This window comes from Lathyrus oleraceus, chromosome 5, assembly GCF_024323335.1.
Source record: "Lathyrus oleraceus cultivar Zhongwan6 chromosome 5, CAAS_Psat_ZW6_1.0, whole genome shotgun sequence".
Classification (NCBI taxonomy): domain Eukaryota; kingdom Viridiplantae; phylum Streptophyta; class Magnoliopsida; order Fabales; family Fabaceae; genus Lathyrus; species Lathyrus oleraceus.
In genome coordinates this window covers 311,519,538-311,547,136 of record NC_066583.1, presented here as the reverse complement: position 1 = coordinate 311,547,136, position 27,599 = coordinate 311,519,538, and the positions used below count along the sequence as shown (strand labels likewise).

Here is a 27,599-nt window from a genome sequence, read left to right as displayed (position 1 = left end):
CTTAATAAAAAAATAAAAAAAGGATGGTAATAAAAGTGACCAAATGTAAAAAAAAAACATATATATATATATATATATATATATATATATATATATATATATATATATATATATATATATATATATATATATATATATATATATATATATATTGAATGCACTAAATAAAAACTAAAAATAATGCAAAAATCCTAATGTGATTAAGAAAAAAAGGAAAAATGGTAACTATCAGAATATTCCCCATGACGTATCATAGAAAACTTCGATTAAACATCATTGAAACCCTTTTTCTGTGGATTAGTAGATATCACTTTCATTTAACAACTAATTAAAAAATCTTCTAAGAGCTAATGAAGTGAGCTTTTAACTAACTGTCATCCGAAAGCTTTCTCCAAGAATTAACAGAGTCGAATTTCAACTTTGCTTCATCGAAATATCCTTTGATACACACGCGAAAACTTATGACCGTGAATAAATATGAATCATAAAAAGGAACAATGTTACAAGTAAAAGTTTAAAGATAATTGCTTGGTAACAAATGGGAGATCCTCTAAGAATTAATAGAGAAATCATTCCACAAAAGAAAAATGAGGTTCCTTGAGAATTAATAGAGCAAAGCCTTAAATGATTACATAACAACTGGAATATGCCCCGAGAATTAACGAGAAACAACACTCCGTGAAAGATAATCGAACCTTTATGAGAATTAACAATTAAGATACTCAACACAATATCATCGAAACCCTCTGAGAATTAACAAACCAATATCTAATGGTAAAAACCACTAGAAGATGTCCTGAGAATTATCAAAGATCAAACTTCACAAAAGATAGTTTAGCCTTTATGAGAATTAACAGCTAAGATACTCAACATAATCGCTTGAAACTCTCTGAGAATTAACAAAGCACTAATTAGATCACAATAAATGAGATTTCTCGAGAATTAATGGAGTAACATATTCATCTGTTGGAAAAAACGATCCAGAAAAGACTCCCTCGAGAGAAGGTTTATTGGCAAAGTTATGCAAGGGAAAAAGCTCTTAGGAGATTTTTCTGCTTGGGGAGCAAAAATAGTGTAAACGCAGGGGAAATATTATTATCAATGCAAAGTTGAAGAATGACTTGCTGGGGAATAATTGCACATGCGGGGTAGGAACTCACTCAGAGTGATACCGCCGACTCGCCTGCAGATACACCTGGATACTTAGGGTTGACCATGGAACTTGATGTATGTTTGATTTTTGTTGTGCGATAATCAAATTTATGTGGAAATACCATGCATGAAAAAATGTTAGACGATAGGTCTAGATCTAGAGGGGAGGTGAATAGATCCCAAGTTAAAATTTTATTAGAAAGTTTGACTTAGAAAATTTTATGGTGCGAAAACACGTTTCAAATATTTCCCAGATCAAAAATCGTCTAACTGAACCTACTATTGAAAAGCCTAGATATGCGTAAGAGTGTTAATGGTATAATAATAATCCACAAGTTGATTAACAACACTTCAAACACTAAATTGAATACTCTACTATAGTAAAGGTCTATCTCCAATGATAACAACACACAAACAACTAGTTGAAACAATTTGTCGAACACTTTGTGTGTGATTAACAAAGTTTGGATGTTTGTGTAGTGTTTTTAGTTCTTAGAAATACAATCACTACCAAATGGTATGTGATTACTACAACAACACAAATTTCACAATGATTCAAAACTTATTATCCAACAATGTTGATCAAGATATCAAAGTAATCGATAATTTGCAAATCGAAGAATTATATATATATATATATATATATATATATATATATATATAGAGAGAGAGAGAGAGAGAGAGAGAGAAAGAGTACACAAATATTTGTTTAGGCAATTCTCCAATCGACCTCGCTATGGGTACGCCTGCCCTCATTTCACGCTACTCCCTTGTTGACACACCTAGTCTCAAGACTTTCACTCGATCGGATCCTAATTGCATAATCTTGTCAAAAACCTTCAAACCCTAAAGATCTTGAAGGAAAACCCCAACTCGGTTTTCTTATTTGAATCCCTCAAAGATATCAACCAAATATTCTCGGTATAACAAACCTAATTGGACGTTATCAATACTAATCTAGATGACACTCAATAAAAAATGATTATGTGTAGTTTGATTGTGTGTATACATAGATTGAATTGAAGATGATGAGATGCTTTGAAATTCTTGATTCATGTAGGTTTTACTCACTCTAGAAAATCTACCAGAGAATGATGCACGTACGAAGTATATATATATGCATGGGTGCATGAGAGCAAAAAGGAATGCAATTAACTTTGAGAAAATATGAAAATATGCAAAAAAAAATCATCGTATAGGTCAACCTGTTGAAGTCATGTGTCGACCTGTACAAGACATAAGTCGACCTGTTGAAGGTCATGTGTCGACCTATCAATGTCATGTGCCTCCTATGTGTCAACCTGTGGATTCATCACATGAAACAGAAGTTACATGCTTTAATACTGCAATGTATGTGTCGAACTGTAGCAAGGATGTGTCAACTTATAGCCTAGAAAATTTTACTATAGGACGACCTGTTTACGTATGTGTTGGCCTATCATATGCATGTGTCGACCTGACAAACATTTTTTCATAAAACTTGATTTTTCATGCATGTTTAATGCATGAGACCTTTTCAAAGATGTTTCCAACGACTTATATGCTTCCTAATGCTAAGATGAACATAGAGAATAAGAGGATATCGTCTAATGTACATAAACACTACAAAATCCTAGTTTTGACATCAAACAAAACACTCATAACGAAACTTAGCAGAATAATTCACTCACAAAATGATGCATGGATATGCATGTAGGGATGTAATGGTTTGGCTGTCTGATTTAATAATGTCTTGCTTTAACGGAAATGATATGCATGGAATTATGCGAATAGGAATGTAGGTGATTGATATAAGTTTGCTTAGCGAAACTATTCTCCTTAGCAGAAAATCTTTGCGTGAAATTGTTAATACCTTAGGATTGGCATTAATTTTGTAAAACAAATAATGTAATCATCTCTGTTGTTTTAATATGTTGGGTTGAAGAAGTTCAACATCTGGACCAACATGTCATGTACGATGTCACGACATCATGCCTATGACATCGTACATGTGTAGAAAACTGAATTAATTAATTCAGTATATATTCTGGGATTAGTGAGGATATTTGGTGAATATCCTAACTCCCATGTGGAGGTCTTAAGGACTCAATCAGAATATATATAGGCTCCAAATATGGAGATATATATGGAGAGATTTGAGGAACTAAAAGATTGAAGACCTTATTTGTAGCAGAAATTTTCTGCTGGCTTTGTAACAGCAAAGAAGAAGTTTGCTGCGATTTCTGAAGGCCCAAATCCAGTTGGGTGATTAGGTTATAAATAGCATATTGTAACCTAGTGTTTGTAAGCCTCTTAGAATGAAAACTTAGGGGTGTGTGTAAGGTAAACCTCCCAACCTGTGGGAAGGTTACCATGTGTTTCTCAGTGTTCAAAGCTGAGAGTATTTGTAACTCAAAGCCTATAGGTAAGAGTTGTTTGTTCTTGAATGAAGCTGTGAAGCAAGTTCAAGTTGTTTAACATTACATTGTATTTGTAGTGATAGGAATGGAAACTGGAGGTTTCTATCTAGGAGTTCCTAGGTATAGATTGCATTGGGTAGGGATTAAGTGAAGAGTTGTAAACGGGGGAGTTTAACTCTGAATTAATACTGCTGATAGTGGATCTTCTTCCTGGCTTGGTATGCCCCCAGAGTAGGTGATGTTGCACCGAACTGGGTTAACAATTTCCTGTGTTTGTTTACCTTCTGCATGTTATAATCCTGTCTGCCATAACTCAACTTGTATTTCAGTCTGCTTATCAAGTTAATAACAGACCTGATACATAACCTTCTGTTTGAATGTCAATCAGAATGTTTTGACATTCATCATTAACAACATATACTGAATAATAGGCAGGTTGGTTTTTCTGCTTCAGTTCAGTATTTATTTCAGTCTGGTTATCAAGAGGATAACAGACCTGGGCAAAGGATCATTGTGAAACTGTCAAACTGGATGTCTTGACAGTTAGTCATGTATGATGATACTGAAGTAGAGACTGGTTAGTCTTTTGCAGTACAACAAATTTAGCACAGTCGATTTTCAGGGACATAACTGAATCAGCATGAGGTTTATGTTCTGGTTGTCAAACTGAATGTTGTAACATTCATTCCTGACAGCATGTGCTGAATTGTAGGATGAATAGTTTTTCTGTTTTCAGTAATTTTCCTAGGCTAAAATCCAGGAAACTAACAACTGAAATACATGTAATGAACCTAACAAATAGACTATTTGTTAGCACCCTAATAAATGGAAATTAGATTAACTTGTTCAACCTTTATTTTAGGAAATACAAGTACAAGGCCAGCAAACTGGATTAATGTAACAAATGATGTCCAAATCACTATTGAGACATCTTGCTGATAACTGTGTAGGAAAACAACAGAAGTTAGTGCTATGGTTGATTTCTGCTGAGTCTTTCTACCAGATGCACAGAACTAGGTGTTCCTCCATTCTAGGGTGATATAGAAGCAGATGTCGTGACATCTGTGAACGTGAGCATCTCAGTACAGGGTTTAATTTGTATAACTGTCCTGCTGTATTAGTTACAATGTTGGATCAGATGTCATGACTTGGAGTAGAACATCTGAACTCTGACTACGCCAGAATTTCAAATGGTATCAGAGCAGGCATCCTGTTCTGTTTCTGGATGAGATCCATGGGTGATACTTTCTGGTATCTTGCAAGGAGTTATGTTAGTACTGATGTTGGAACCTGTGGAAGGTTCTGTGATTTACTTGAATGGTCCCTTGAAGTAGGTGGATGGACTATTCATGACAGGAACTGTGTGTACCTGTCTCTGGAGGTTGGAAATTGGCCTTTGTATGGGACAGTTGTACTAGTATTGAATCATATTCAAACTTAGTATGTTCTTAGAGGCTGATCTGGTGAAGTGTGTGTTCATAGGTTGAGTTGTATTATGATTTCCGCTGCATAATACTTGGCAAAACTCAAACTCTGATGTAGTTTCCCTTCATGTGGATGAAAGGCTGATGTATTCAAGATTTCATCATAATCTACTAAAGATGTCAAAGATACTTGAGTCTCCTCAAGTCCATTCATCATGGTAAGAATCACCTGATCACTGATTCTTTTACTCTCTTGGGTAGTGCATATGAAGACCTTGAAGACTTTCAAGGAGGGTTTGTTCCAAGCAGGTGGAACTAATGGTCTATGTGATGTTAGAACATGTTGTTCAACAAGTATGCACCTCCTGGTTGAAGAGCAGATGTTTTTAGGCGTCGAACAAAGAGATACTTTTGTTTGGAACCTACTCCTGACCTGGAAGAGGAGACATCTGTGTGTGCTAAGTTGACAAGGGTAGGGTCAACTGTGTGTATGCTCAAGAAGGCCACCTTTAGAAGTCTGATCTCTAGAAGTGGAGCTGGTTGAGATGTGACATTGTGCAATCCCTGCTGTGTGCCTTATTCCTATAGATTGATCAGGGTTGGATAGTTGTTCCCTGAAGTACTATGTTGTGTTGGAAGACAAGTCCCCTGGATGTTAGAAGTCAATAATGGGGTAACCTGACTTGCTATTTCATTTAAGAGGATTGGGACCATGAATCTTGTTATTCAAACACCACGCTCAGAAGTGGCAGTTCTTTCAAGGAGTGAGAATATGAAGATTCAGTGGTTGGTTGAGGTAGTATGCTCTGGCAATGCATATCTACTATTAATTGGTGTTGTTTTGTTGTCACTAGTACTTATGGTCAGCTGGAGTCTGATTGGTGTGATTGAAGTATGTATAGGTATAACTCATAGAGTTAGTTGCCACTGGTAGGGATGGTGTATGTCATGTTGAGACATTTGTGTACAATGCATGGATATTGTTGTGGAGTTTCCATTATTGTTAATTTGAGGGGGAGTTTTGGTTAACCTCCTCACTTTTGGTCAGCCTAAGGTCTGGTTGGCTGTTGACCTGTGTCACATGGGTTCTGGTTGTTGTGTGACACATTTGCAAGGAAGGATTCATCTCTCTCATTCCTAAGGGTGAATCTAATCTGGAAAGATTCTCAAAACTATTGAGGTGCTTGCAAGCAGAAGATGTTGACACAAGAAGAGTATTTTCAAAGTATTCTTATGGTGGAAGTATCTGAAAGGATAATTGGGAAAGGATTTAAGATCAATGTCTACTTGTGCCAAGTACAAGTATTTAATTGATTATCCTTGGAGCTCCAGATAACTGATGTTCTTAAAGATGTTGGAACATCTCATCTTCAAGATCCTGTGCAGAATCACAGGAAGGATAGTACATTGGTTTATGATCTATCTCTTTGGTGGCAGCAAGAGCATATGATCTCTGAAAAGGTTTCCTGGCAAGAAACATGTTCAGCCTTGGTGTGTACAAGAAGAAGAAGACATCATAGTCTTGATGGTGGCTACTTGGATCAGTTTATTTCTGATCTAGGTAAGGAAGTGCATTGGCTAATGCACACTGTGGAGTTAAGAACAAGTGGCAACATTCTTGACATCATGGAAACAGCCTTGCTTTAGGAAGTGGAATCCTTGGTATAGCTGAAGGGTTAGTCTCTAACTGGTCCTTCTGAAGACTCATGCATCAGAGTGTCTGATGTCTTTGGAGAAGAAGCAGGAATTCATCAAGGTGTGAGCTTGGATGACTTAACTGCAAACCTGCAGGATGGAGGTTGTTTACTCAAACTTGGTTCCACAATCAAGTCTATGAGAGTATTGAACTCTTGTTCTGTGTAGGGAGGAAGTTCTTTCAAGTGGCAGAAGAAGGAGCTGAATTCAACAGCTAAATGTTAAAACACAATGTTGTGACATTTGGTTCAACATCAAAATCTTAGTGGTGAAGTGGCACATCAACTTAAGATAGAAGGGTCTACAGAGTTGTAGATTGGGTACTTCAAAAAGGATAGTTCTCATTGCAGTTCTTTGGAGTTGCTGGATGGAGAAGATGTTACATGCTCATGTCTTAGAGAACCTAAGGTTCGTTTAACATGTAGCTTGAAGTTCAAGTCTCACTTGGAAGGTCAGAATATCTTTGGGAGAAGTCTGATAAACTTGGAGAGGTCAAAAAGTGGCATTTGACTTTTTCATATGAGGATTCATGAAGGAGGTAATCAACCAGTGGCAGTTGGTCTATCTCAGAAGTGAGTTCGAAGAATCAAGATGATCAACATATGGCAACTGATTATTCTTGAGGAAAGTCTGAGACAAATTACTTTTGAGCAGAAAAGTAGTAAGTTGAAGACAAAAGGAGGTGTTTTCTATTCATCTCTTGGAGCTTGTGGTTGGAGTTCTGAGCTATCTATGGAAGATTATCTCTTGTAATGGGATGAGAATGTATACATCCCAAGTTCTATCTGGGCTCTTGTAGATCAAGCCAATAACTCAGTGCTATCTGAAGATTATCAGATGGAGTTATGTTGTGAAGGATGTCCTAACTCATGTTAGAACATTGTGTAATGTGAGTTTCTATTCTGGCTAGAAGAGAGATTGACACAGAGTATGGATGTGTTCAGCCAAGAGGGTTGAACAGAGGGTGTGCTCTTGAAGACATGAAGATGCGTCTTGTGTTTTCCATTCATCAAGTGGTCTGGGTTCTTCTTGAATCAGGAAGTTTGTAAAGGTCCAACTTTGGGGTGTTGGATATGTTCATATGTGATCTCCATGTTTCAGGAGGAGAGTTGGTTGTTCATGACAGGGGGAGTTCTGTCGTTGCACTGCAAGTAATCATCAAGCTTGTGGTCTATGTGTTCTCAGATAACTGGGTATGGCACCTTGTTAGTTATTAGGAAGATGTGGTGGATGTCAAGGCTGAGTGAGCAGAAGAATGTCCGACCGGATGTCATGACATTGCCTTGGACAATGCTGTTATTTCCTTCTGAATCTTAAAGTCATGAGGAAATATGGATGTGGTGTGTCTAATTATGATAAATTAGAATAAGCCTGATTGTTACAGTTGTGTGGTACAGGGGAAGTAACCATCTACTGGTGTGTGTGATTTTGGCTTTGGTGGTGCCAGATGTCAAGTTTCTACTGGAGGTATGAAAATGGTCTTAGGAAATGTTGATAGGAAGAATACTTGAAGAATGCAGGCAAAAGCCACGCTGAATGTTAAGACATCGCATGCAACGTGTCTGACTGCATATATGGAATAGTCTCCATGCATTGGAACTGTTGTTTTGGAAAAGAAACAGTCAAGAGCTATAAAAGGTATTCAAAGATAGTCTGAGATTTTATTGGTGATTCTCTGACTGTTTCTCAGCAAATATTAATGAATCTTGACCAAGCATTTATTCCTACCGTTAATTCCTAAGCACGGGCTGGACTATTTAAAGGATGTAACTGCACTCCTCTTCTCACAAGAGAAACATTCCATTCCCTCTAAACCATAGGGTATGTTAAGGTTTGGGCAAACTGCGCCTGGATCTGGTTTTGTGAAGGGTTCATTTACAAATGTTTAGCTAAAAAGGGGGAGAGAAATAGTATCCTGAGAATATACCAGAAGCAAGCAAGCAAGCAAAATGTGGTAGCAAGCAGAAGTTGGCTTCAGGCACTAAAGTCACTAACCGTGTATACCTCTTGTGTCTTGTGATCTGAGTTAAGAGGACAGTTGTGTCTTGTGATCTGAGTTACATTATCTATGTACTCAGCATTACATATTCTTCAGGAAGCTCTATCGTTGAGGGGAAGGATTCTGATGCAACTGATTCTTGTACCTCTACTTCCTCATGTACACCAACCTTGGTGTTTGTGGTGGTGGAGACAATGACAGAGGCTTATTTGTTTTAGCTAAAATTTGCCGAAGGGGGATATTGTTAATACCTTAGGATTGACATTAATTTTGTAAAACAAATAATGTAATCATCTCTGTTGTTTTAATATGTTGGGTTGAAGAAGTTCAACATCTGGACCAACATGTCATGTACGATGTCACGACATCATGCCTATGACATCGTACATGTGTAGAAAACTGAATTAATTAATTCAGTATATATTCTGGGATTAGTGAGGATATTTGGTGAATATCCTAACTCCCATGTGGAGGTCTTAAAGACTCAATCAGAATATATATAGGCTCCAAATATGGAGATATATATGGAGAGATTTGAGGAACTAAAAGATTGAAGACCTTATTTGTAGCAGAAATTTTCTGCTGGCTTTGTAACAGCAAAGAAGAAGTTTGCTGCGATTTCTGAAGGCCCAAATCCAGTTGGGTGATTAGGTTATAAATAGCATATTGTAACCTAGTGTTTGTAAGCCTCTTAGAATGAAAAATTAGGGGTGTGTGTAAGGTAAACCTCCCAACCTGTGGGAAGGTTACCATGTGTTTCTCAGTGTTCAAAGCTGAGAGTATTTGTAACTCAAAGCCTGTAGGTAAGAGTTGTTTGTTCTTGAATGAAGCTGTGAAGAAAGTTCAAGTTGTTTAACATTATATTGTATTTGTAGTGATAGGAATGGAAACTGGAGGTTTCTATCTAGGAGTTCCTAGGTATAGATTGCATTGGGTATGGATTAAGTGAAGAGTTGTAAACGGGGGAGTTTAACTCTGAATTAATACTGCTGATAGTGGATCTTCTTCCTGGCTTGGTATGCCCCCAGAGTAGGTGATGTTGCACCGAACTGGGTTAACAATTTCCTGTGTTTGTTTACCTTTTGCATGTTATAATCCTGTCTGCCATAACTCAGCTTGTATTTCAGTCTGCTTATCAAGTTAATAACAGACCTGATACATAGCCTTCTGTTTGAATGTCAATCAGAATGTTTTGACATTCATCATTAACAACATATACTGAATAATAGGCAGGTTGGTTTTTCTGGTTCAGTTCAGTATTTATTCCAGTCTGGTTATCAAGAGGATAACAAACCTGGGCAAAGGATCATTGTGAAACTGTCAAACTGGATGTCTTGACAGTTAGTCATGTATGCTGATACTGAAGTAGAGGCTGGTTAGTGTTTTGCAGTACAGCAAATTTAGCACAGTCGGTTTTCAGGGACATAACTGAATCAGCATGAGGTTTATGTTCTGGTTGTCAAACTGAATGTTGTAACATTCATTCCGGACAGCATGTGCTGAATTGTAGGATGATTAGTTTTTTTGTTTCAGTAATTTTCTCAGGCTAAAATCCAGGAAACTAACAACTGAACTACATGTAATGAACCTAACAAATAGACTATTTGTTAGCACCCTAATAAGTGGAAATTAGATTAACTTGTTCAACCTTTATTTTAGGAAATACAAGTACAAGGCCATCAAACTGGATTAATGTAACAGATGATGTCCAAATCACTATTGAGACATCTTGCTGATAACTGTGTAGGAAAACAACAGAAGTTAGTGCTATGGTTGATATCTGCTGAGTCTTTCTACCAGATGCACAGAACTAGGTGTTCCTCCATTCTAGGGTGATATAGAAGCAGATGTCGTGACATCTGTGAACGTGAGCATCTCAGTACAGGGTTTAATTTGTATAATTGTCCTGCTGTATTAGTTACAATGTTGGATCAGATGTCATGACTTGGAGTAGAACATCTGAACTCTGACTACGCCAGAATTTCAGAAATGATGCACGAAATACGTGTGAGTATACAATAAGGTGATCAAATTTTTGATTCGGTCTCTCTTTTCGAGGGTGAGACTTTTGGGTACCAATGTCAATTGGATGATGATGCTAGCAAGTTGGACTTTTATATTTGGAAGGCCAAAAGAGATTGATGAGTTGAGTGGGCCTGACTTCTCGACACTTGATACTTGACGATGTTACGCTCTGTAAGAAGATGCAAATGCCCTTGGTGACTTCACTGAGGATCCATCATTGTTGAAATGCATATGAGCAAGTTCTTGAGAGAACTATGTTGCTCGTGCTGAAAGGTTGTGGAGACCTGCAAATGATTTGATGCCCTTATGCGACAAGGGAATTATTGGGGACTTTTGATCTCCTTTTAGACATTTCAAAAATAAAAAACAATTTACTTTTATTTTCAAAGCTTTTATTATTGACTAAAGTCATAATTCAATGTTTATCAAAAATACCGACAATTTGCAAACAAGCGGATAAAGTGAAAACAATTGGGCATATTTTGATGAGAAAATTATCTTTTATTGATTTGATCCGTAAATGGGAAATATTACATAAGGATGCAATTCCTTAAAGAGGTAATTGCTATGCAAGAAAAAACAAAATGGTAATGGGAACTATTGAGCTTCCATTGAGTTTCAACACTACTATAGTCCTTATGTCTTTGAAGATCTCAATACCTTGCTTCTGAGGAGAGATGCTGAATTGATTCTTCTCTTTGAGAGCTTTCCATGATAGTGCAGATTCACAAACTGCAGTCTTTGCCTTTGAATTATCCCTAACTTTTTCCTGGACCGCCCTTTCAGGTTTTCGATCCATTAGGATACCTTTTTTTCCTAAGTAGCCCTTTCGGATTTTCGACTTAGCGGTGATATATATATATATATATATATATATATATATATATATATATATATATATATATATATATATATATATATATATATATATATATATATATATATATATTATCCTTAATTTTTGCCTGGACATGTATATCATTTTTTTGTCCATCGAGATAGTCATTTTTGCTTAAGTCGCTCTTTCAGATTTTCTACTTAGCGACTTTTTGTGTTCAATTTTTTTAGACAAAGTATCTTTTGACTGAGTCAGCATTCATAGGGAGTGGAAATTTGTCACCATCCATAATTATGAGGATCAGAGCGCCTCCGAAAAAGACTCTTACCACAACGAATGAACCTTCGTAATTTGATGTCCACTTGCCCCTAGAATCTCTCTGATTCGACATAATCTTCCTCAACACCAGGTCGCCTTCTTGAAATATGCGGATTGAACTGACTATACAATTGAATGATTATTCATATTTTTTTAAAATATTTGGATTTAACATAATTCATATCTATAAAGTAAATTTATAAAGTGAAAAGTGATATTCTATATAAACTATTTAAAGATTTTTTAATATACTCTCCACATTCAACACTATTAAACTTGTATTAAATTTGGTGCCTTCATCTCACACCTTAACATTATTACTATTAAATTGATGCATGGACATAAATAATATGCGACTCATGATTCAATTTATAGAATTTAAAACCATCCTAAAATGAGCCGGTTGAACTTATCTCTTTAATATAAAATCGATTTGTAAATCCTTCTCATTTTAAGATGGTATTAGAGCTTATCAACTAATCATGTGTCACCTGCCATTTATATATACTACAGTGAACTTTATAGTGTTGATTGTGATATAGGCTTTAATACTTTCTAATTAATGCGAGAATTAGATTTTTTTCATCATTTAAATATTGATATGTACTACTAGTATTATCTACCTAATACTAATAAATAAAATGACACACTTTGCTCATGGTATCATTAGTCTAGTAAATATAGCTGATAGATGTTTCTTAAGTTAAGAACACATGTTCCTAATCTTTTAAATGTCTATTAAATTTGTCTCCAAAAGAGAGTAATGGCTACTAGTCTCGTGACAAGTTTGTTAATGAAAAGCTCGTGGCAATTAATTTTAATTGACAACTTAAAATAATGTACCACGCGCATAAAAGCTACTCCTATTTACGTCAATATTCTGTCATTTGGCTGTAGCATGTGCCCATGCATCGTTAATCGCAAGATTTGTGTGGATCTTTCTCTCCGTCTCTTTTAAAATACTAGTACAAGTTATTTTGTTACTCTCATGTGCATTAAAATAATAACTAATCTTATATAAAAAATAATAGAAATAATAAACTATTTTATAAAATTATATATCATTAATAATATTTTTACAAAATTATAGGAGCATAGGAGTTAGTAGTGAGGTCCGATGTCCATTCAATATGTTGATTTAATATTTTTGGTTGATCAATCTTCCTCTTTTTTAAAACGAGGTGAACGAGGGTTTGAGGAGAGATTAACTTTTGTTTTTCATTGGTCATACGGTCCAATTGAACCAGACTAACTCAAAGGCCTTATAACTTAGTTTGCTCAAGACTCATGAACAATTAAACCTTTCCTGAGACACGTACACTGGAGCCAAGCACCGAGCTCATCTTGGTCGTTGATATCAATCCAAAGACCTTCCATATTTGGTGTCGTGTCCACCCGGAGCAGGTCTAACTGTCGTTCATATAAAAGTGTGATCTTGCACCACACAAATGTATGATTCATTATATTTTTTTTGCAAGTTATACCTCCTTGACTTCATTGATTTAGGCGTTTGAGTACTAACTTTTTTTTATAGGTAAAATAATATTAATAATTGACATGATTAGTCACAAAGTCCTTTAACTTTATTTAATGTTTCACTTTAGTCCCTTATTTAAAAAACATTACATGTTAGCCCCTTAAAACCACTTTCGTTAGTCTAATTGATTTTTTCGTTAAATTTTGTGAAAAAAAAGTTAACTTCTCCATACGTGGCATGTGTTGGAATTAACTCCAATCTTAGAGATAATCAGAATCAATCTTGATTGAACGAGATTCAATCTTTCTGATTGACCGTTCTTCTCGTTCCTCAATCCTTCTTCTCGTTTCTCACTTCTTCTTCTCGTTCTTCACTTGAGTAATTCAATCACACATTAATTGTAAGATCATTCTATCACACAATGATTTAAGAAAGTTAATTGAGGAAGAAGAGATAAATTAGGGTTATGGGAGAAAGGGGGAAGAAGATGGATCAAATTCTACAGAGTTTCTCTTTGCGTTTATTCCTAGTGGATTTCTCTTATTCTGTATTGTTACAATAGTATGTCACCTCACTATTTAAAGATGACATTACTTGTACACCAAGTAATCTCTAACTAAAAAACAAAATAAATGTTAAGTTTGACTCTGTCGAGGTTAACTCCTTCGATAGATATATACTTCGACTGCTATCGAATACATCCGATTTCGACTCTGTCGAATCTTACACCATGCTTAACACAAAGAATTACACATTTAACACACCACATAGTTTACTGTATCTAAGCTATCTACATTCATCATTATTCTCAATCTCTTGAATAATTTGACCTGCACAACCTTCGTCATTATGTCTCCAATCTGGTTTTCAGTTCTACAACATTCCAAGTTCAGCTTTCCATTTGCTACTTGCTCTCGAAGATAATGAAACCTTATTTCAATGTGTTTGATTCTTCCACGTGCCCTCGAGTTCTTCACCAGATTGGTAGCATATATGTTGTTAATCTTCATGGTCATTGCTTCATGGTCTTATCCTGAAACGTCCTCGATCAGGTTCATCATCCACATTGCTTGATATGCACAAATAGAGGCAACTATGTACCCCGCTTCACATGATGACAATGCTACTACTGATTCCTTTCATGAACTCTAAGTAATCGATGCACCACCAAGCATAAACACATCCTTAGCGATGGATTTTCTATCCTCGACATCACCACACCAACTCGAGTAAGTGTAACCGACTAGTTTGCATTCCTTTCCTTTCATCTGTTGTAGGAAACAAAATTCCATAGTCGAGAGTTTCTATGAGATGCCTTAGTAGTACCCTCTTTGTAGCTGTTATGTGTGGTACCTTTGGCTTCTGTATGAATCTACTCACAATACCTATATTGTATGCTAGATCAAACCTTATGTGATAAATGTATCTTAACTGTCGTACCCCAAACTTTGACCATTATTTCTTTCTTGTTATTGACTTAGAATCTATGTCATTGACATGTCCAGAGCCCTTTATAAGGCATCCAGTTAACCCCAATGACCTAAAACATCAATGGAAGACCATTTGACTTTTTAGTCCCTCTTAGGGATTCATTTTAATTCAAGAATGTTTCTTAGAACATAATACTTTGGGGAGTTATGCTAGAGGAATATTATCATTGGTAACTAGGACATTTTGTCTTATTAAAACACATTAGTAAAAAATAATAATTAGGAAGAGTTATTTGTTTTAATAGCGGGGGTAGAATAGATTATAATAACATTACTAGTTAAATATGGATAGATTAATATTAATTTTTTTTACATATTAATATTAAGTTATATTATTGTTATTTTAGAATAGATTAATATTGGGATTAATTAGGGTTAAATTGTTTTTTTATTAATCAAACTATCATTAATTGATATATCATATAATTAGGGTCATAATGAGGTTATTAGAGCATAATATCAGTATTAATATTATTACTAATATATTATCATGGAATTATTATTAAGATTATTATTATAACTCTATTTTATTTTGAATGAATGGAATGACCTAGTTGGGATGACCTTAGTTACAAAAGGAAAGGCTATGAGTTTGAATCCTACATTTTTTTACTTTAGTGTTTTTTTCCCTTTTATTTGTTTTTCTTTACTTCTAACTTTTCTATTTTATTTTTAATCATTTTATTAGATCATTATTTTATCATTTTATTATTAATTTTCGTATTTGTTATTAATGCATTTTAAATATATTTTTTTTATTAAAATCATTATTTTATACATAAAATCTATAAAAAAATCAAAATCTTTTATCATTATTAGATCATTATATTGTTTTAATTTATTTAAAATATTTTTTTAATCTGAATTCACAAAGTCATTAATCCATCCAGATTCATTAGCTTGGGCTCTAAGAAATAGGTAGAATCAGATTAAATGAAATCTTTTCTAAACACGTCAATTTCATTTAATTTTTTTAACCTAATTTAATATATAAATAGAATTTGTTCATTTTTAGCCTAATTTTATCTATAGATAACCAATCATTATCGTTGTCTATAAGAAATAGCTAGGAATTGTATTGGTATAGGGTTAAACAAAATCCTTTATTATCTTATGTTCTTATCCCTTTGATTATAAAGGTTAAATGAATTATCTATAATTTACAAATCTATTATCCCTAAATTTGTTGTTCTTCACATTGAAGAACAACAACACTAAAACCCTAAACTTCAAACATCTCGACAGTTCAAATTACAACAAGCATCACGACATTCTTTATTATCCCATGTTCTTATCCCCTTGATTATAAAAGTTAAATGAATTATCCACAATTTACAAATCTATTATCCCTAAAGTTGTTGTTCTTCACACTGAAGAATAACAACACTAAAACCCTAAGCTTCAGACATCTCGACAGTTTAAATTACAACAATCATCAAGGCGAAAAGCGGTAGAAAGTGGAAAGAAGGAGAAATAATTAAAGAGAAACTCTAGTCGTGCTTAAACCAGAGAAATCCTCATCTCTATAGGTTGGTCTTCCAATTATATTTATCTCATTCTTGTTATTATTGAATTTGGTTCTATTGTTGATGCTTTGGTTTATTGCGTGTTCTGTTTTATTAATGAGTTTATTGATGTTTGGATTTCTTGGTGCTTGAGTTTATTTTCTAATTAAGTCAAATTAAAAATCATAGTAACTTTTTACTAAAAAGAGTTATAAAGTAAAACTTTTTTTAATCAAAATTTTATTCAAAATTATGAACAAAATTACATGGAGTAGAATTTCTAAAGTCAAATATAAATCAATTTTTTACTAATAATAAATCAACCTTTAAATAAATATCATAAAAACTGTTTTTCTAAACCTACAACATAATTTTTTAAATTATTGTTATGGATTATTTCTAGAATAATTAAGCATATTCAAATTAGAAATTAATTTTTAAATGGGTTAATATAAATAATATAAAAAATAGGGTTAATTGTGAGATATTAACTAATTTGGAAAATCAGGGTTAATCTACGTGATAACTATGCGATAATTTTAGGGATAATATGAGATAAAATTATGTGATAAGTTTCTAGGGTTTTAGGGATAAAAAAAATCAGGGATAAGGGATAATGTCATTAACTTTTTAATATTTTGATTAATTGAATATATAATATCATTATTAATTTTAAAAAAAATTATAACAAGAGGGGATATAATTAGGGATAATTCATGGGATAATTTAGGAATAAAATTCTATAACAATTTTCAGGGATAAAATCAAGGATAATTGATATATCATTTATCATATAATATTTAATATGATCATTTATTTATTTTGTTAAATAAAATTAATTATTATATTTTTGCAATAAAATGAGATAATAATCAAGGGGATAAAAACATGAGATAAAATTCTAAGGTTGTCCAAGGGATAGAATCGGGGATAAAATCAGGGATAAGGATTATGTCTAATATTCAAGTATAATCACTAATTCATTTTTTAAATAAATCAAATATTATATTTTTGCAAAACAATCAAGAGATAAATCAAGGATATAAATCGGGATAAGGGATATATCATATAAATATATAATATTTATTTTCATAAATAAATTAAGTATTATATTTTTCTTTTGTAATCAATAATGAGAATAATCATGGGATAAATCTCTAAGAAAATTTTAGGGTTTCAGGGATAAAAAAATTAGGGATAAGGGATATAATATTTGGATTTATAGAATTAACTTTTTTATATTTTTATTAAATAAATATATAATATCATTACTAATTTATTTTCTTAAATTAATTAATCATTATATCTTTGCAAATCAACCAAGAGATAAAATCAACTTAAACTCACCTCAAACTATAAGTCTTCTGCCCTAGTGCATTGAGACATTTTTTCAAAATCAATTACTTCTCCGCCTCCTATGCGTGAGAACTTTTCAAGAGATAAAAACAATCAACAAATAACTTTTTTCTATAAGAACTACGGTACTCTGATCCCTCGCCTAAGGCGAAGATACGTAGGCATAATGTTGTAAACTCTAGCGAGTACGACAATAAAAAATCTTTTTGGTCTCCCGTCTGTTTTAATAAAATACTTTCTCTGTAAATATAACAAATAATTAAATAATTAATCTATATCAAGCAAATATATTTAAACACAAACTAACCCTATAATTAGAGGAGGATCCCATTGAGTACAATGGGGATAAGGGGTACCTAACACCTTCCCCTTATTTAACCGACTCCCGAACCTAACACCTTCCCCTTATTTAACCGACTCCTGAACCTAGTCTTTCATCCTTAGTTATTAGATTTTATCATTATTTCCATGTTCCTTAGGAACAAAAAAAGGATGATGGCGACTTTATCATTTTTTCAGCCGCGACATTAACGATCCAATGAGTCTTATATACTAAGTTGGATCGATATCATCTTCATATGAGTCCTTTGACAGTTGCAGTCTTGGTTCAACAGGTGTCGAAGTTGCATTACAATCTTCCATCTCAAATCTTTTGAGTATTTCACTTGCATATCTTATTTGATGTATTTTTAGGTCTTTATTGCTCTTGCAGAATTCGATACCAAGGAAGTATGAAATGTTTCTCAGGTCATACATTTCAAACTCCTTGCTAAAATCTCTTTTGAAGTCTTCGGTGTCCTTCTTGCAGCTACATGTTATCAACAAGTCATAGACATAGAGACATAGTATAAGCAAATCACTCATGCTTCTTCTGACATATACTCCATGATTAGTTGCACACTTTACAAATTCCTTCTCTCTTAGGAAAATATCTATATTCTTATTCCAAGTCATTGGAGCTTGTTTAAGTCCATACATGGCTTCATGTAGCCTGTGTACCTTTTCTTCTTGGCCTTGCTTCAAAAAATTGACTGGTTGTGCTACATAAACCTCTTCATCTAGAGGTCCATTCAGAAATGCTCATTTTACATCCATCTAACACATATACCAGTTATTCATGTTTTCTAGATCAATAACCAATCTGATTGTTTCGTTCCTATCAATTTATGCAAAGAATTCATCAAAGTCAATTCCTTTTCTCTAAATAAATCATTTGGCTACAAGTCTTGCTTTGTGTCTCGTTACTTCTCCTTTTGGATTCAGCTTCACCTTATATACCCACTTCACGTCAATTTCTTTTTATCCTAGTGGAAATTCGAATGACAAGGTATTGTTAATTTCTATGGACTTCAGTTCTTTATTCATCGCATGCATCCATTTTGAGTCCTTCAATGCCTCAGTTACATTTACTGGCTCAATATCTGCATAGAAAGCATAGTGAACAAGTTCACCTTCATCATTAACTACATCATCTGATGTAATTACATATTCCTGCAACCTTGTAGGCATGTTTCTTGTTCTTTGAGGTCTGCTTGTGCCTGCTTGACCTCTGACTTCTTCTTTCCGAACTTCTCTATCAGCCTCACTAGCTTGTTCATCACATATGATTTTCTTCTTAACATTCTCTTTCCAATCCCACTTCTTCAACTAATTTATGACCACGTCTCTGCTGATCACAACTTTCTTATTCAAGGGATCAAACAGTTTATATCCACCAGTCGAATGATATCATATAAGGATCATTTGGCTAGACTTGTCATCAAGCTTCCTTCTCAACTAATCAATTATATGTCTATGTGCTATAGATCCAAACACCTTCATATGACTTAAGTTAGGCTTGGCACCATACTAACATTCTTCCGGTGTGATTTCTTTTAGCTTCTTAGTTAGACATCTATTTAGGATGTATGTTGCATTCAACACAACCTCTCCTCATAACTCATTTGGTAGATGCTTTTCTCTTAGCATACTCCTCACCATGTTCATGGTGGTTCTATTTTTCCTCTCCGCAGTTCCATTTTGCTACAGAGTGTAGGGTGACACCACCTCATGCATAATCCCTTTCTTTTTCATACAATGCATCAAAATCTTTCTACACATATTATCCACCACCATCATTCCTCAGAGTCTTGAGCTTTCAACTTCTTTGTAACATGTCGTAAGCATACGATAAATGTCGGGGTAGTTTTAAAAAGTATTGAACCTTAGAGACCAATGGTTAATTACCAATTTCTATCCTATCGATGTAAAGCTAGAGCAGCCAAATAGTGGGAAAAAGAGCGAATTAAGTGAAAAAGCACTTAAGTCAAAACAACTTATTTGGAAAAGCACTTTTGTGAAAAAAAACTTAATTGTATAAAAAAACACTTAAGATATATATAGAAAACAGGACTTAGGGTTACGACTCCTATCTTAAACTTCTTCACGTGGCTTAAGCATTTCTATTAAGAGAATCCCTACACAGTTTATAGAAAAATAGATTATGGCCAATACCTACTTTCGCCAGCGTATTGCTCTACCTCTAACAAACAGGACACTCGTCGACTTTTGCTCGCGCATAAACGTTCGTTAGTGATCATTACATTTGCACAACTATTAAAAATTGGAACTTTTCTCAATTTCATTTGATCACTCTCGTGACTTAAGACTTGATTGTTTAAAGACTACTTTCTGGCGTTCACACATACCCTTTCAACGTAAGGTGAATGCCTAAAAACACTCATACTTTTGTAAAGATGTTTAAATTAAAAACCCATACTTTTAAAATAAAAAGGGTGGAATTATCGTAACTAGCTTACTTTCATGCGAATAGTCATACGATAGGGTTCATAACCATTAGTCCCTAGTGGACTACTCACTCATGGCGAGGAATGATCTAATCAAAGCAATTACTGCAAATAAAGACATAATTGACAAAAAGATAAATAAAGCGATAAAGAACCTGATTAATCAAAAGGAAATGCTTGATTAAAATTCTGATCCAGTGCTCCGATGAAGACTTTTACAAAAAGCGATAAAATAAGCGTAAAACTGAAAAATCCAGGATGCCTTAAGCTAAGTAACAATCTTATTTTTATAGCTTATTCTAAACATGACACAAAATATCAGCTTCAATGCCTCTTAAAAACAGAATAAAATTGAGTCAAAGCAATCAAAAGTCTTAAAAGAGATGGAATCGGGCCAGAAAGGAAACAAACAAGGACCTCATATCGAGTATAAGGAGAGAGAATATATAAGTTCTCAAGGTCCACCCAAGAGTAATCGTTCGTGTTGGTCACTATCATCAACTCCTCTGACTGAGTGAGTCATGCGCCTGCATCACAAAGTAAACCAGATTGATTTGCACCAATAGAGCCTTAAGGGGAAGAGCCTATTTCAAACACCAATATCTCGGACCAGACAAGACCCCAGTTATATTCAGTGCGGACCAGAGAAGAGACACAAATGAAAATATCGCTCATATGTGAATCGCCATCATCACCGGAAGAATCTAACCTAGATTGATAATCATTCCGAGGTGTATATGGTATGGGGATAGAGAATTTCATTCATAGAGAAGTTCCACAAATTCAGGATTTTCCACTCTGCAGACGATGAAGACTCTTCACTGATGGGTTCGAAAACATCATTCACGGGTGAGTTCCTTGGATTGATCATGATCATATTTAGAAGAAAGACAATGGTGTACTTGTAAAGGATAAAGAGAAAGAGAGCGAGATCGCAGGCAAGGAAGCAACAAAAGCTCCAAATGCTTGAGCAAGAGAGTCGAGAGCCAAACCCAAAAAGAAGAAATGAACGAAGAATAACAGGAAAGTAAAAAAAGGACTTTGGGGGCAAAGCCTACAATTTATAAGGAAGCCAAACAATAATCAACAACCTAGATCAAAAATAGGGGAAACATCTAAAGGTAGCAAATTAATTGTCTCATCAGGAAGAATGAAGATCCAAAAATACTCAGGTACTCTAAGTAGGGAAATCATTCTCTGACCTGCACATCTAGGTTACATGTTGGGGGAAATGAGTGAAACGTCTCAGTAATAAGAAAGCATTTAATGCGTTTCCCCCAATACTTTTTCAACTAACTCCAAGAGTTTCACTTCTAGTTCGAAACAAATGACATCCTTAGAGGCCGACCACAACCGCTAAAGACTTCCCCAGCTCCCTAAGCCCCCGAGGAGCCTTGGGGACAACTATTTTGGATCGGCCAAATGCCAAAATCGATGCAAATCCACTCCACATGACCCAAAGTATAAAAGTCATCTCACGCGAAATAAAATGTACACTTTTATGATCTCCACTTTTTACTACAATAATCTTGAATCTTGAATTGACTTGGGCGTTTGAGTGTTAACCTTGCATGTCCACCCCTGCACCGCCGTATCGGAGATTAGCACCATCGGTTCAAGATTCCCTATCACCTACTTCAAGTATTTTTGCTTCCCAAACGATATATATATATATATATATATATATATATATATATATATATATATATATATATATATATATATATATATATATATATATATATATATATATATTTCTCCCTTAATTTAAAAAAAATTATATTAGTCGTCTAATTCTTTAAAATGTATTTTGTAAATCCTTTTCATCTAATTATTGATGATTTAGCGATCGATTTTTAGAATTTTCTATCATTAATTAGATAAAAAAGATTAACATGATACATTTAAAAAAGTTAAAAAATTAATATAAACATTATTTTTTAAATTATGTTATTCAAATGACTACACCCATATATCTAGCTGAAAGCCTAGAAATGAATCCCAACATCCCTACCACCAATGATTATAAAGACAATAATGTAGAGTTGATTTTTTTTTTTAAAAGAGAATGATATTTTAAGGATATCATGTTTATAGGATATAGGTCTAAATGGTGGGTCTCTGCCAAGTGGAGAGTTCATATCAATTAAAAAGAAAAATAAGACTATGTGTCAGTGTGGACCAAATTCTAGTTGATGACAGAAAAGAAAGAGAAATGGAAATGGTTAAACATTTAAGGGCCTGTTTGGTGATCACCATTACATGATAACTTTTGTTTTGTTTTGTTGTTTATTAGTGTTGATAAAAATATTTTAGTGTCCTCAATATTTACTTTGCTTTGATAACAACTTTTTAAACCACACTAAGAGAGGAAAAAGTGGTAAATCATTAATACTTAATCACTATTTATTTCTTTAGAAAATGTTTTATTTCATTTCAAGGACTACATGAGTAACATTGTAGACACATAACTCATGTCGCTAAGGTTGTTTTCTCACAACCATCACGCACACAAGCCAAGACATCTCTATAGTCCCTGGAAATGGTGAAAGAGTCATACACCTTTCCATCACTACTTTTCTTGTACTCAAACAACAGATATGAGTGATTAAATGCTGTCAATTTGCCAAAACCATAGTCTCTATCCCTGAAAATACTCCAAACAGGAGGTGATGCAGTGAAGTCTGACAAGTGACTCCCCCCTCCTCCAACAACCACATGAATTGTTCCATTCACAGTTCCAGAGTAATGGTATTTTTCCTTATTCACACATTGGTTCTGATAAATGGGGCATACTCTTTCATAGTTATGGACATGACCATAAAATGCAATGTCTACTTTATACTTCTGCCAAAGTCCTTGCAAACTTTCCCTTCCCATGGGCTCTTCAAATGACCCTTCCATGGCATACCAAGAGTTAGAAGAGTAACCGAGGGGGCGATGTGCTGCGAAGATTAACCATGGTTGTTGTTTTCGATCGACCGTTGCTAGACAATTTTCAATGAATTTGTACTGTTCTGATCCTTCTCTCCAGTCATGCTCACTGTCTGCTATACAGAAACGAAACATGCCGTAATCTGTTGCATACCAGAATTTGGCTCTATTCTCAGCAGGAAAATAGTACATGGTTTCTGCAGGAACTCCACATTCTCCACCAGAATCTGGAGTATTGAAGAATGAGCCTGTGTTTGGCCAATCGCGTTCATGGTTTCCACTGAAATAGGAATGAATCTGATATGAATAAATGCAAAAGTGAAATCAAATGTCAATCGAAAAAAATGGTTGAAGCAAACGGACCTTGCTATCATATATGGAACTGTGGAAGAGATTTCTTGCACTTGAGCTGTGAATTGGTCCCACTGTGAGATGTATCCATTTGAATATGGAAGATCTCCTATGTGGAAAACAATGTCAAAGTTGTCTAAATCCTTGATGAGCTGGTCTGTCGTGTTAAGCGAACCAGGTTGATAATCAGCATATTCATTCGAACCATCACGCTCAGCCTAAAGAAACATGCAAGACCAAAACGAGTCATTTTTTTTTTTGCAATCTCTCCATTGTAGTACTAATCATGCTTCAAACTTTAAATATTCAATGCTACCTTTCCCATGTCACCGAATATGATTACACGTTGCAACGAGTTCTGTCCAGGATATGGAGACGCCTTGAATGAATACCTCTTACTCCATACATAAGAACCATCAGACAAGAAATGTCCCAACCTATAGGTGTACCTGATGGAAGAACAAGAGAGGTGGTTATAAGCTTTCAGAACAAACTCTATAAACATTAAAATAGTCGAATAGATACCTCATATTTGGCCAAAGTTCTTTAAGGAAACTTGTGTGTATGAAACCAGGATCGCGCCAGCCAACCGTTCGTGCTGGTTCACCTACAAATCAACAAATTGACCTCATTGTTACTAGTACGAAAATGATTTACTAATACTATGATATGCTTCGTAATGAAACATTATCTGTTTCATGTATAAACATGTTTATTATGTAATAATCCTTACCACACATGCTGTTACGGTTAAATGTCAATGTTCCTGCAGCAGATTGTATCTGTCTTCCTCCCTTTGGACCCCATTCCACAAAGGGTACAGCTTCATCTATGTCATATCCACTCGTCCATGTAACTGTCATCTGTTATCGATGAAAAAAATTCTTAATAATTTCATTTACAAAATCTTTATGATGATGAAAAATTATGGTCATAACTCAGAAGCAAGTAGATAAACTCACTTCATTCCAAGACTTGCCATGAGCAAGTCGCGGATACACGGGCGCTTTAGGATTTTCAAATGCTATAGAGTTGGAAACTGCCACAAGTTGAGGCTGCAATGCTCAATCATAGAAATACTAGTTAGATGAATAAGACATAATCTAGCAAGAACAAGATTAGAGGATATAACTTACATTGGATAATCCACCTGAAAATAGTGCAAAGGAGAAATCTGAACGTTGATTGATCAATCGGAACTTCAAAGTAGTTTTTCCTGTATTTTTGTAGTTCGGATTTGAATGGTTGGCATACTTATACTGTTACAAAGATTCAAATTATTAGTAATACTAATAACAAATATGAGAAATTCATTCTTGTTAATTTGTTCATTAATTTGTTTATGTGAATTTACCTTTATTGGAGCTGTGCATATATATGGAGTTTCTACCCATCCAATGCCACCGGGGTTGGGTGCACATGTTGATGAACTGTAATATCAAAAATATATTATATGAATTGTTTTGAGATGAAGGAATTAATATGAGTAAAAAAAATATATAAGTAGTTAGAGAAAAAAATAAAATGTTACTTTAAGTTTCCAGGAGAAAAAACTCCAACCCAATCATCAATGGCAGGTTCAGGGGACTCAAGGTTTACTGTCACCCATTCTGTATCCTCGTTCTGTGATACACATGATTGTGCAAAATGAGTTACAAACACATAACTTCAAAATTTGTAGGATAAAATTATGAAATAGATCCATAATGTTTAAGTTATAACTAAATAAGACTTATATTTATTTTCTCAAATTTAAACTACTTAACTTCTAAATATTTAAGACAATGTTGTTTTGTGTATAAGGGATTACAATTTTGACTGACATTTAATTTTTTTTTAAAAATGAGTTAATTAATTATTTTTATAAATTATTTTATTAATAATTAAAAAATTTAAGTGAATTGAATTCTAGAAATTGCTAAAGTAACAAGGTCTTAAATTGACTTTTGGATTTCCGAAAATTTGAATTTTAATTAAAATACTTGAGTTAAATTGTCTTATGTAATTTTTAACTGCGGTGAAACACAGTTTTAATTCAACAAGAATTATGTTCGATAGTGTTGTGGAATTACTGCATCAGAAATATTGTTCTCGCGCAGTCGCAACCTGCAATTTAAAACCAAAGTAATATATTAAAACTGGTTTTATACCTTATTTCCCAGCAGAAATGGGGAAGCTGTAATGGATGCAGAAGCGTGGAGTGCAAGAATGGTTTTGTGAATGGCAATCTTTGACAGTGGCTGCTCTCCAATATCACCCAAACTCATCCTCAACTTCATGAAGAAGAACCACAATATTACCAAAATCATTTTTATACCTATCATTTTTTAAATAACAAATTATGAGCGTGAAACAAAACCTATATCTCCCTCTCTAGCTATACTTCACTCTTCACTCAGAGAGGTTCTTATGATCATGACTATGGAGGAGAAAGGATTATATATAGAAAACGGGTAAGAGTAGGATTCATGTCAATTTGTATTAATGGTCCTCACTCACTACTCTCAAAAATTAAATAATTAGATTCAGTACAAATTATTTTATAATTAATAATTTGAGGTCCAGTATAAAATTATTTGTATATAGAGTGTCTACGTAATATCAAAATTTGAATAATAAAAAAATAGATAAAGAATTTAACGGATATTTAAAATTATAGTCTAATATAATAGAATATATGATAATAATTATTGACAGAATAAAATAATACATTAACAAAATATCAGCGTATATTCTATTTTTCTCATAAATAAAATATATTGCATTATATTCCCCGTCCAAAGATTATAATAACACTTCAGTTTCATTAAATTTAATTGGATACTCGTACTATCATATGTTTTGTGAATTTTTATGAATAAATTAATATTTTAAACCAATTACTTATTTATTATACTACCTGAATTTGTTTTATATTATTGTCTCTTGAAAACACTACCACCTGAGGGGCGGCTGATTTTGAAAGTAACCTAATAATATAATATACTACAAAAGAAATATGTTTTCACACAAATTTCTATACTAATTATTTATATTTTATATTTTTATATTATTTTTTGTCTTCTTTTTAAAAGTTTGACATGTGCATTCATTCATAAACGGTACTAAACTATAAACTACAATATCGTTCTTCACGTGTTTAAATACTACTACATAATATATAAGATACGATAGTAATATATAAGATACGGTAGTGGAACAATCAATTAATTAATCCATTTGATTATAATTGATTAGTTATAATCCTGTAAAGATTAGCCCATGAAAAAAATACTACTACATAATATATAAGATACGATAGTGATATATAAGTGGTTAAAAGGTAGTGCTGTGTAAAATAATTTTACACTGTCATCTAATAAGAATTTATCAATCAGCCATGTCATACAATTAAATTTATATATTGTTGCAGTGCAAAGCTAAGGCTAAAAGTTATAAGGTTATGAACGGAGATAAAAATACTAATTTCTAACGGTTTAAAAGTTATGATAACAAATGAGTTCGGAATATGGATTCCGCGTTCCTTCGGGCTTAGGTAGAATTTGGGCACTAAATATGACTTTATTGCGTTATATAGAAAATACCAACTTAAAGATCTCATCTCACACTCTCGCGCTATTGACAAAGATCGCACCTCCTAACCATAGGATTTTGCTCTCGCTCGCCCGTTCTAATTAGAAAGCGTATTTTGAAAGTAAATGAAATCCTAAACGATGCCTAAAGTGCTCTCGCTGTTTTTTAGAATCGACACCTAGTGTCCACTTTCCGATTCCTTCCTCACACTCTCGCGCTATTGGGTTGAACCTTAATTTGTCTCACACTCTCGTGCCACAGTAGTAAAATATACATT

The 27,599-nt window shown here is 33.9% G+C and overlaps 1 protein-coding gene across 1 annotated transcript; it reads right to left on the bottom strand.

The window, feature by feature from the left end:
• Positions 1-22,921: 22,921 nt before the first annotated feature.
• LOC127084231 (nucleotide pyrophosphatase/phosphodiesterase) lies at positions 22,922-26,202 on the bottom strand. The gene is made up of 10 exons (XM_051024642.1): positions 25,900-26,202; positions 25,281-25,372; positions 25,104-25,179; positions 24,886-25,008; positions 24,712-24,804; positions 24,483-24,612; positions 24,275-24,356; positions 24,066-24,198; positions 23,762-23,967; positions 22,922-23,678 (listed from the first exon to the last, which is right to left on the bottom strand). The coding sequence occupies exons 1-10, from the start codon at positions 26,071-26,073 to the stop codon at positions 22,937-22,939; spliced, it is 1,851 nt and encodes a 616-aa protein (XP_050880599.1). The 5' UTR covers positions 26,074-26,202; the 3' UTR covers positions 22,922-22,936.
• Between the last annotated feature and the right edge of the window lie 1,397 nt (positions 26,203-27,599).

Bases quoted from the DNA above. Each gene is read 5' to 3' on its own strand.
- LOC127084231 (XM_051024642.1), bottom strand. From the start codon at position 26,073: ATGATAGGTATAAAAATGATTTTGGTAATATTGTGGTTCTTCTTCATG. The intron at 24,805-24,885 runs GTAAGTTATATC...TGAGCATTGCAG, and splicing joins TTTCAGGTGGATTATCCAAT to CCTCAACTTGTGGCAGTTTC. The intron at 24,357-24,482 runs GTAAGGATTATT...GTTGATTTGTAG, and splicing joins TAACCGTAACAGCATGTGTG to GTGAACCAGCACGAACGGTT.